Here is a 12050-nt window from a genome sequence, read left to right as displayed (position 1 = left end):
ATTTCCCTGCATGATCTAGGGATCTGAATCGGGAAAATTTTTAACCATGATTTTGTCTTCTGTTTTTGTTCTTCTGTAACAGCCGTGACATTTATTTAGCTTTTTCTACATAGCCCTGTAATCCATTTCCACGACAATGTACTGCCTCACTTCATGCACTTTTTCACTTTTTAATATGTTTGCACTCATTTTGGGAAATGTTTTCTCCATCGTCTTCTATACATTACATCTGCATCTCCACCTGATAGTATTTGAGGATGGAAAGCCGTGCCTATTTTGGGTGTATCTGAACATAAAACAGATGAAGATCACCCAGTCCATCTGTGTCCTAAAGCATGGTGAAAAATTTGTTTTGTTTTTTACTAGTTTGACCATTTGAATACGAGCAAAACAGAGGGATTCTGATAAGAAACAGGAGAACAAAGGCGCTGCAAGGGTGAGCGGAGGAGTAGGAGGAGCAGAAAGGCTCATCTACAGATAAGAAAAAATTTGATGTCTCTACGACCAGACTCGGGGAGAGGGAGGAGTTGAGGGGAGAAAGGGCTTAGGTAAAGTGTAGAGGTCATAGAAGAAGTGCAAAGAATAATTGAGGATGAGGGATTTTGCTTTTGGCTTTTGACTCTCATTTTCAAATAAAACACTGAAGATGAAGATTTGATACTCTCGTGGAATAGACGGCATGAGAGAAAGGTGATGGGCTGAGGTTGATTTGGATACCGGCAGGCCAAACTTTCAAGTAAACAACTCTTAATTCACTCCAGATATGAGCTGTAGAGCATTTTGAACCTATGGTCTCAGGTATTTGGACTTGTTTCATAGAACTGGGGGCCACTCAACCATCCTCAGGACTGAATGACTTTGTAATTGATTGTGCACCTTGAAGAGGGGTTTCGATTGATGGGAATGGATTAGCAGTGATGCCACCTTCGTTCAAATGCTGATTAAGACCAATGATTGAATAGGTTATTGAAAATGATATGGATATGATACTTAGTGAGTGTGATGAAAGCTTTTCTCAAGCTGCAATCAGCATTAATTATTTCATGCTTGTTTTGAAGGTCAAATAAAATGATTTGGTTAGATTTAATTTTAAAATGTTAATAGTGAGTTCAGTTGTTATTTATTGTGGGTTTTTAATGTTTTGATTGTAAGAAGCCCATGAAAGGGTTAAGAAAGTTATGGGACGAAGTGAAATGTGAAAAAAGAGCATTTTGATAATATGAGGTGAATGTCAACTCTGCACCAGTACCTTCTCCCTGTGTGTGCTGATATGAAGAGCATGTGTGCGTGAGAGCATGTGTGATTTGATGTGTTTTTTTCATGTCAGTGTGTGTGTTTTTGCGTGTCACATTCATTTAGTCTCAGCAAAAGTCGGTTTGGTTTATCCCCAGAGACAGAGACGAAAAAGTCAAACAGAACGTGACAAGGGAAGAAAGATGGACAAACGCCTGTTGAGAGGACACATCTCAAAACGATCTTTTCTTTTTAAGTTTCAGCGTGTCTGTGTCTGTGTGTGTGTGTATTTTGGTATGCCTGCGCATTGGTGCATCTATATTTGTTTGAGTTTGATCCTTTGAGTGGGGTACTCTGGATAATTCTTCACTGCCGATGTTTCTTTGCATGCCCTTGACTGCCCGCTGTGAATCTTAATTCTCTTTTGGCCCACAGATCTGTCTTTTTAGCAGTTTTCAGCATTTTCTCTGTGTCCTGCATCTTTTTGTTAGCTTTGTAATTCAGTTCCCTTCAGAGTTTTTATGTAAGCAACTGTTTGGTATTTTTTTCACGTTTTACCCCCAAAAGCCAGCAAATAGACTCCATACTTGGACGGTTTAGAAAGTAGATACTTCAGAGCACAGGACATCCATATAAGGTTAAACCTGTTGGATTATTTAAATTCTTACTTGAGGCATAAAATCCCCTTTATTCTGTTTTTATTTTTTAATATTCTAAATCAGTTGTAGATCCAGAGCTCTTAGTTTACTGACTATATTTCAAGAAAATCAAACTAGATTTGACAGCAGAGGAAAAACGTGTAGAAACACACTCTTTGAACTGTCAGTGGTGCCTCTTTGAATCTCAAGTCTGACATATCATATTTAAAATGTTCATTTTAAATGAAACAGAATCAATTTAATTTCAAAAGCAAATGTATATTTGTGCATACAGAGGGAGGTCCATATATCAGCCTATTTAATGCAGATGAGTGCAGCTTTACCAATGAAGCCTGTATAATACTATTTCTAATCCCCGTTGATCACATCCCATCAGGACTCAAAGGTCTTAATGAATGTTAATTACATTCAGATAAAATCCATTGAGATTAGTCAATGAACCGGTGGTACCTATAATATTACCCTTTACGAAGATGAAGTGTGTGTGATGGCTTGTTTATGTGTATGCGTGCCCCATCCATCCTATCCAGCGGGCTGCCATGTGCAAATGTAGCTGAATCAAAAGGGTTTTGCCTGATCAAAAAGGCTTAAAAACAATCTCATAAAAACATATGCACGCATAAAGACAGATTTGTACATGAACTGCCATGTACACACAAGAGACACTGGAGCGCATACATACACACACACAATCACTGCACACACATTCAAATAAAGCAAAGGCTGTCTCGGTTGGTGGCAGCGTTACCTCCACCAGGGACGATAAACGTCAGTTCTCATCTTGTCACCATGACCCTCTGCATTTGCAGAGGATGGATGGAGATCCATGGATGGAGAGAGGGAGAGAGATTGTGTCCTAGGGCTAAAATTAGCAGTGATTCCTCCCCAAGGTTTTGCAAGGACATGCAGAGTATGTGCCAACACACATGTATGCACACAACAAGCAAGCGCACACACACACACACACAGACACACACACACAGACACACACACACACAGACACACACACACATGCTGTTTGCTCTCCTCTCTCCCTGCTTCCATCTGCTGACATGTATCTTTCGTATCTAATAACTATTACTGCAGATCATATAGACAGTGTTTTTTCCATGCACAATGTGGTGATAATGGGAAAAGTAGAGCATATAATACGAGCCTAAACCACTTAAAATATGTCATTTGAGTATGAATTAGAAACATTTAGTTTTTACAGGGATAGATGTTGGAGGAATGCCACCAAACAATAATTATAAATGACATAATTAAACTGTTGATATTGATTTTCTCTTCTCTCTGTTACTCATTCCCCACTCTCTCCTTTTCTGAACCCTGATCATTCCTCCACCTGTCCCTACCACCATCATTCTCCTCTTTCCACCCTTTCAGGAGATCTCAGACTATGACTTGCAGGAGCTAGTCATGAAGTCAATCGGTCGGCTGACATTGGTGCGCCAGACATTCCCCATGCCCCAGAACACAACTCAGCGCTGTGTCAAACACAACCACAGGATTAACACTTCCCTTTGTGACCCTAAGAACCCCAAGGCTCAACAACTAGAGGTAAGTTGGTTTGGTGATTTGTCTGTCAGGCAGGTCAGTCATTTTCAACAAATCCAATTATGATACGGGTTTTCTGTTCAAAACAAGCTTCAGTGTCATACAGAAAGTAAGTGATACTGTAGCTGGCAGCCACTAACAATTGTGTGTATTTAGTAGCTAAGAAGTGGTGTGGTGGTCAGCCATTTTTGACATAAAAAGTAGGATATGGAAGAAATACAGCTGTAGAAAGCTTAGGGTTCAGAGTTGAATCAAATCAAACTACCTTTCACTCTCTGTATCTCAGATCCATGTATGGTTCAGTTCAGTTATTTATCTCTTCAGATGACTCACTCTGCACTGCATTTTATTTGAATTGACTATTCTAGAGAGTCGACATGCTAATTCACTTTTAATTTTAGAGTAAAAGTCTGAGTGCAAATATTTATCGCTGGAGTATACCCACAGTGAGCCAAAAAGCATCAGTCAATAACAACAGTGCAAGCCAAACGGGCAAAGCTACTGTAGGGAGTTGCTGTTTGGCCTGGTCTTTGACATTTTGTCCCCGTGCAGATTAATTATTTGGAGGGGTGATCAGAAAAAGAAAATAAACAATAAACAATGACTACAAAAGATTGGGTCGGCTATTTGTTTTAGTTGAAGCTGAGAGGTTTGTCCAGTGGGAATACACTCAATTGATGGCCATCTGCATTATTGGCCAACTTTGCCCCCTGTCAAAAAACAACCCCATAATCAACACAACACAGTGCACCAGAAGATCAGAAGATCAGATCAGAAGATCAGATCAGAAGATCAGAAGGAGCTTTATTGCCAAGTAGTGTTTTACACATACGAGGAATTTGCTGTGGTGATAAGGTGCTACACATAGACAAACATACAGTCAACATAAATAAATGTAGAAATATATAAATATGGAATGGAAGAACAACGTTGCAGATATATACATGTGCATTAATCTGGGTCTGTGCCATGTAGAAGTAACGCAACGGAAGAGAATATTGTGTACATATAAATATATAAACTGACAACATAAAAATATACAACAACAAAGATCAACAATCAACAACAAATATGTGCGACGTGACACGAGATGAAACAGTATTTACATGTGCAGAGACATTTGTATCGTTTGCAAGGGGGAGTGTCAGTAGGGGACCTGGGCCTTGTTAATGAGGCTAGCTGCAGACGAGAGGTTTTGGTCCTGATGGACCGCAGCCTCCTGCCAGAGGGGAGAGTCTGAAACAGTTTGTGTCTGGGGTGGGAGGAGTCAGCTGCCTGAGTCCTCGAGGAGTACAGGTCCAGAAGAGAAGGAAGATTGCAGCCAATCACCTTCTCTGCAGAGCGAATGATGCGCTGCAGCCTGCCCTTGTCCCTGGCAGTGGCAGCAGCGTACCAGATGGTGATGGAGGAGGTGAGGATGGACTCAATGATGGCGGTGTAGAAGTGCACCATCATTGTCTTTGGCAGGCTGAACTTCTTCAGCTGCCACAGGAAATACATCCTCTGCTGGGCCTTCTTGGTGAGGGAGGTGATGTTCAGCTCCCACTTGAGGTCCTGGGAGATGATGGTGCCCAGGAAGTGGAAGGAGTCCACAGTGGTGACTGGTCACACAGGATGATGGGGGAGGGTGGGGCGGTGGGTGGCAGTGTAAAACTCTTAAGAAGAAGAAAACAGAGCTTGGTTTTTGGTGATATCACTCACACAGACATGTAATTTGGAAAATACCCAAGCTATTTTTCATCTCACATTTTCATGTTTTAACAGCTGATTGTCAGTCATTGTCACTGAATCTAAAATGTTTTTATATGAGCCAGAGTTAATTTCCTATTCCTATCCTGTATAAGCTAATTAGCGTTGAATATGCACTTCTTGAAATTCAGAGACAAAAAAACAACACTTGACTTTGGCACATCATACAGTGATAGAAAAACAGAGTCCTATAACCATCATGCATAGAGATATACTGATGTGTCTGGTACATTATTGTCTTTGCATTTTATTTTAACAACACTCTCTGGGTTTTCACTTCAAAATATTCAAAACTCAAACTACTTATTTATATAAAAGCTACTCTGGTGCTCCATTTCTGTCTTGTAAAACTGCTCCTAGTGTTTTAGTTTAACATTTCAAAGAGTCTCCTGATCCAAATGCTTCACATGACACCAGGCTTGCTGATTTGACATTGTCACAGCTTGTGCCTGTGAGGTCTTTTACCTGCTACATTAATCATTTTGGGAAAGGTTGGCCAACACCATTATGTGTGTTTATCTTAGACCACACAATATATCTTATAGTATGGTCATGGAAAACACTGACAGTTTTTTTTTTTCTTCTTCACTTTCACATTTTCTTTACTTAGTGTCTTTTTGGGGGGAGGGGATGGGGGTTTATACGTGCCTCAGGGCGGCAATATGTATGCAATTATTACCCCTTTTTGTGCGAATGTGAGTCATCAAGCTGCCATCAAATAGAGCGGAGAAAAGGAAACAGTCTCTTATTTATATGTCAAGACAAAAATATTAAATTGAATTAATGTGCTGTTGATTTATGTGGATGCATAAGACCCTAGGGTAACACATTTGATGAAAGTTGGAAATACATTGAACACAGAAGCGTGGTCTTAATGTGTATGTGGGTATCTCCCTTTCGAGTCCTAAGACAGTTTGGTTCTGGGCTTTTACCCACTGTAATCAGTGAATGGATGTACTACGTGTTTATTTGTTTAAATGAAATAAAAGGTTAGGGTATAATAAAACTTTAAAAATGCCTACAAGGTAAAACATCTGATAGATGTTTTGGGGAATTATCTAAAAGGCTAATTGAGGCATAGAGTAGGTTTGAGTCTCGCCACACAGTATGCAAAATACAGCGCCTCTGTAATGCAAAGACATTGTAACTCCTTAAGGCCCTGAAGCATTGAATAATGTACGGAAGTAAAGCTTGCCTTATGTGTTCTACTCTGAATCAAACACTACTCAAGTGTGAAAATCCATTATCAAGAATCAAGCCCTTAGAATGTATTTATTATTTCCAGTGGTATGTGTTGATTCTGCTGTGGAGGGCCAAGGGTGTGCAAGTGTTTATCCATGTGTGTGCATGTGAGTATAACTCATTTCAGTCAAGCACAATGGGTTTTTGTGTATCTGACAAAGTGAGAGTAAAAAACACTGAGCATGCACAGCTGAAACACGCTGTATGTTCAGTTTGACATTCTGTGTAGATGCATGTAGGGGTGAGGGAGTGGTTAAATTTGAGAAAGTGAAGAAACGAGGGATGGGAGAGAAAGAGTGAGAGAGACAGAGGAAGCAGATCAGCTCAGCGGTCAGAGAGTGGCCCAGAAGCCCAATTTCACACTGCACTGAAGCATATCAAGTCAGGCTGACCACACGCACACGCACACGTACACACACACACACACCCCATCAACACACACACACACACACACACACACACACACACATACACACATAATGCTTGCTTGATCATTCAAGCTCCCCATAGAGCAGTATATTTTCAGTTTAAAAAGCCATAGGCACAGAGACAATGAGACAGAATGATAGACAGACAAAGTCAGCCTGTGAAAGACTAAGACAAAACGGGCAAGGATAACTTGACACTAAGTTTTTTACTATTTCACATGTAACAAGGATCCTTAATTAAGAATTAATTAAACGTGTACATTCAAACATACTGTAAGAGCCATTTATAGGGTTTGTATGTTGGGTGCGGTACTCTTGTGGGCCAGTAGGTGGCTCCTGTCTGTTTTTGCGTCAAAGGTAATTTAGGTAGGAATCTTTGCACAGGTGACAGGTGTTGCTGGACGGAGGAGAGCACCTATAGTTTTTTGACCGCTTCACTCCGGCACGCTACACTGGGCAAGTGTTGTGTGAAAACAGTGTAACATTCAGTGGATTGTTTATTTACCTGAAGGCCATCATTGGTGAACAATAAAGTCAAAAGGAAACGGCAAGTGCAGGTAACATTGTTTCGTGTCACACTGGTGAGCTATGGCGGCTGGGCGAGCGCATCAATTGGATGCCTGTCTCTGCAACCCTCAGTGGCTTTAAGTATGGACTTAGTCACTACACATACATTTTTTTGTGTTCATCCGTTTAATGCTTAAGGGGAAAAGATGCACATTGCAGAAAAAATCAACATCAGTTTACAGTTTTTTTCAATTGCTAAGATGCAATGATCTAAAGTGAAGCCACTTTTTCAAAACTCTTCACACAACATGCATCTTGGCCAAACAGTTAATCTCACCTCCAAAAGTCACTCAAACCACCAAAACACTTCATGCAAGTCTCAAAATAAACTCGTTCAACCAAAACACTGGCGACAATTCTCACTCAGAAAGCATAAAATGGTTGAACACTTCATAATCTGCATTTTTTCTACATGTATATTAGACATGTAAATATAAATATAAATATAAATATTGACAGATAGGTGTCATTTACACTGACGACGCAGGGGACAGGTCAGTAACAGAATGTCTCCATCACTTGTTGAAAGCTTTTGTTAAAAATTTTCTGAAAAACAGCTTGCAACAAGAAATGTTAAATAACAAATGAAACAATGGACAATAAGAAAACATGCAATCCAAGTGAAATATAGAAGAAAGAAATGCATTGTCTAAAAGCTGATTACTGCATTATATTCTATTAAATTTTTATATTTTGAATTATCACCTGCCACCTTAATATTGTTTTCCTTCATATAAATAAAGACATTTCCTCCATTAATTGGTGCAGAAAATGTGTTCAGAATGCAAGAAATTAAGTGTTTAATGCTCAAAGTCATCACACCCCTTATCTGAGCCCTTATGTCACAAAGTGACGCAATCACCAAACTTTTTAAATGTTGAACTTGTTGTTCTGTATGAATGGTTAACAAATCAGAGACTAACTACCATGTAGAGCATTTTTCTTTCACAATAAATTAATGATATTAAATGCTATATAAATATTTATATATTTCTACATTTATTTATGTCGACTGTATGTTTGTTTACGTGTAGCACCACAGCAAATTCCTCGTATGTGTAAAACACTACTTGGCAATAAAGCTCCTTCTGATTCTGATGACTGAACAGGCAGGTAGACTATCCAAATAAAGTGTGACCTGTAAATATATTAATATCATAGAAACATTATACTTTGTAGTATTTGATGTTATAATATTTACAAGTTTCACCTTGAGGATGAGGATAGTGCAGGGGTGGGGGTGGGGCGTACTGGCATCTATTTCTTTCCACTTCAAGCACTGAACATAACAGCTCTATTTTCTACTTATACATGTGAGTTAAGTACACTGCCTGCTATACACTGTAAGTGTATGATATTTAGTTATTTTCTGACACACACATTACAATGACAGTCTTGTACACTGAAATATTTTCTTTAATATTTGTCTCTGAAGGTTAATACATAAATCACAGTTCTTGAGATGAATTAGAATGAAGCAAATATACATTTTTTGTTTTTATTGCAAAGATGCAAAATGACCTTTATCATTAACTGGCTTGTCAATAGAAATACTGGGATCATTTGCTTTCTGTGTGTGTGTATGTGTGTGTGTAGGGCGTGTACTTCTTTTTGATGTACGAAAGGCCTTGTTACTGCGCTAATGGTTTTTGCTTCGGTATTATTGTGTTCTTCTGTGTGATAATATGATATGCATCTGTTTGTGTGTGTGAGCATAGATTCTCATTAATATGGAGGAAAGAGGCATGGTACATCATGCAATAATCAATCACAAACTGGATAAACTCCTCTCCTAATACCCCCTTCCCCACTCCCCCGTCTTATTACGTGGTGCCAAAGATCTATCAATACATTTTAATTAATGCCATCCTTAAAGCTTTTCTTCTGTTTGAGTGTGTGTCTGTAGGTATTGTCGCTCATGTGCAAATATGATACAATTTGAGCCAAAAACTCCATAATGTTGGTTTAGAGAGAGGCAGACAGATTAAGAGACAGGCAGGTAGAGAAGAAAAGGTAAGCCACAAAGCACAGCTAGACATTTTTTTTCTTTTTGGATCAAAGTGCTGATAGATATGAATGCAAGTAAATAATTTCACTTTGATAGCATTTCAGCACAAAAAGCTTTGACCTATTTCTCCCCTACTTACTACCAAAATCCATGGCCCATGTAAGAAGCACATGCAAGCATGGTCAATTGGACCTCATAATAGTCTTAATTTCTTGTCACAAATACCACATCATTGAGAGCAATTCCCTTCAGCAAAATTAAAATAATTTTATTCTCATTTTCTTTCTTTCTGTGTGCCTTTCTGCCATTTCTGTCTCTATAGATCAGCAACCGCTACATTTATGATACTGTGTTGCTGCTGGCCAATACCTTCCACAGGAAGTTGGAGGATAGGAAGTGGCACAGCATGGCCAGTCTGAGCTGCATCAGGAAGAACTCCAAACCCTGGCAGGGAGGCAAGAGCATGCTGGATACTGTGAAAAAGGTATGAAAATGCAGAAGAACACACACACACACACACACACACACGTTTCTCCTCAAGTCTTACAGGAAGGCATTCAGCTACAGTAAGTATGCAAGCATGAATACTTGGCCTCTCTGGCACACACAGACAGAGGCAGGCTTCCTGAGTTCATCTCTGATCATCTCCATGATTCTGTTTCATGATTACAAAAATCAACTCAGATAAAAATCTACAGTTATATTATATTAAACTTTACCATCTGTATAATTTATCTTCACAGTCCATGCATTTTCTTCGCCAAACCAGCATACACTTACTATTGTGTGCCAAAATATGTGCCAATGAGTCTTTTTAAAAACTAAAACACTGATTAATCCAATTACACTTGATGATCTACCACTGTGTGATGCTTGTAGGTGTGTGCATGCCAGTTTGAAAAAAGCTCCAAAAGGTTTTTTAAAAAGATAGTTATTCCGAAAAATATTCTCAATATATCTGCCAAAAATGAAGTCTTTACTCACAGTAAAAACCATTTTTGTGTGAGTTTGGAGGTAGCGCTTGATTACTACAGTTGAAAGCAAAAGCATATGCCCCTCCCCTAACCCAAACTACAACATGCAAGTACAATTTCAGATTTCTTCCTATTTTTAAACGTGTCTCATGTGTATCTTTTAGCGATGGGAAAATGCGTTTCTCGCACTTCATTTACAGAGTATGTATTTGCATTTCAAGACATTGTGCTCATTACATGAAATTTTGGAGACCAGGCACTAGTGTTCCTTGGCTGACACACTCTAGTTGAAACAGCAAGATGCAGTCACTGCTAAATTCATTTATACATTGCCATCTCTTGGTATATCTAAAATCCCCTCCAGGGATGAAGAATGACATGGAGGAGGCTTTAAATAAGTCTACCATTTTTGTATTGTTTGTATCACATGGAAATCCAATGTTTGTTCATTACTTCGACTGAAAGTTTCAAAGTTCCTGTCTGAGCTCGGTAGACTTCATGACCCAAGTGCTCATAAATTCAAAGGATTGCATACCTTTATAAAACCCACATGCATCAATCAGCAAGTTTTGCTCACTTCCTGAACAGTTGACTTTTGGGAGATAGAGGATTTCATCCTGCAGCTATGATTTTATGAACCTCTCCATTTCACCTTGAGTTTAGGCTGAGGTTTGGAAACACTTTCATCACTGTTAAATCCAATTGGATCAATGCCTTTTGATATCAATAAAAAACTACTCCAGGGATGGCAGTTTGATTGAATGATGAAGCCAAGTGAAATGCTAATTTAGGATTAGTGTCAGACAATAATAAATGCGACGCAATGTCTTTCATATCTATCTCTGCATTTCACCTTGAGATCAGGCTAGGGTTTGGCAACACTTTCATCAGCCAGCCCTGGCTGTTAAACCAACCCTGATGGCAGTCTCAACAGAGCTGTGTTAAAGAGCCCTAAGCAGTAATAGAGTTGAGTTCAACAGCCTGGCATCAGTTCCATTTTACAGTGTATCAACAGTGTGCTTCACTCACTGTGCGTGCCTGTGTGTTTAATCAGCATTTTGGTATGTGGGGCCATTATGGTAATGATAAATACTAATTTGCAGCTGTTGAGCTCTATTGATGTTGTTGTTTGGTGTTCATTGATAAATTCAGAGTAGAGAACAAAATGTAGTAGGTGAAGCTGCCGTTAAACTCATCTACAAAGTGTGTGCTGTGTTTGAGCTGTTGGTACACTACATGTCACTATCCTGTCATTGGCAGCTTTAAATCCACCTCTGAGTCTCAGTGAGTCAAGCACTTAGGTTTGTGTTTCAATTTAAACATGTATTGATCACTTTTAAGGCACATTAAGTTATTCAATGCAGCCGAGGATCTTCAGTGAGGGCCAGTGAGACCATCCAAGCTTAACTGTTCCAGATTAATTAGTGCTGTTATAAAAAGACACAATCTCATTTTCATCTTATTTCTAAGAAGCTTTCAAACATCAAAAACACATTTCCAGTCTTCTTTCTTCTTATTTTTTTCTCTATTTATTACTCAGTTTCATTAAAAGAAAGATAATTGTTGTGACTGTATTGTTCCAGTACTGAGCTGCCAACATAAATTAAATTAAAGGCAATGAATTGTATCCAAG

General features: G+C 39.0%; 1 protein-coding gene across 1 annotated transcript in view; it reads left to right on the top strand.

Annotated features, from left to right (window-relative positions):
- grid2 (glutamate receptor, ionotropic, delta 2) overlaps positions 1–12050 on the top strand; it is a 460903-nt gene that overhangs the window by 283370 nt on the left and 165483 nt on the right. Inside the window, exons 6-7 of the mRNA XM_046034186.1 lie at positions 3279–3452; positions 9766–9927. Of these exons, the coding sequence (XP_045890142.1) occupies positions 3279–3452; positions 9766–9927 (336 nt within the window). The remainder of the gene's footprint in view (positions 1–3278; positions 3453–9765; positions 9928–12050) is intronic.

Source organism: Micropterus dolomieu, linkage group LG21 (assembly GCF_021292245.1).
Source record: "Micropterus dolomieu isolate WLL.071019.BEF.003 ecotype Adirondacks linkage group LG21, ASM2129224v1, whole genome shotgun sequence".
Classification (NCBI taxonomy): Eukaryota; Metazoa; Chordata; class Actinopteri; order Centrarchiformes; family Centrarchidae; genus Micropterus; species Micropterus dolomieu.
Note: the sequence above shows the minus strand (reverse complement) of the source record. Positions and strands in the feature narration are given on the sequence as shown.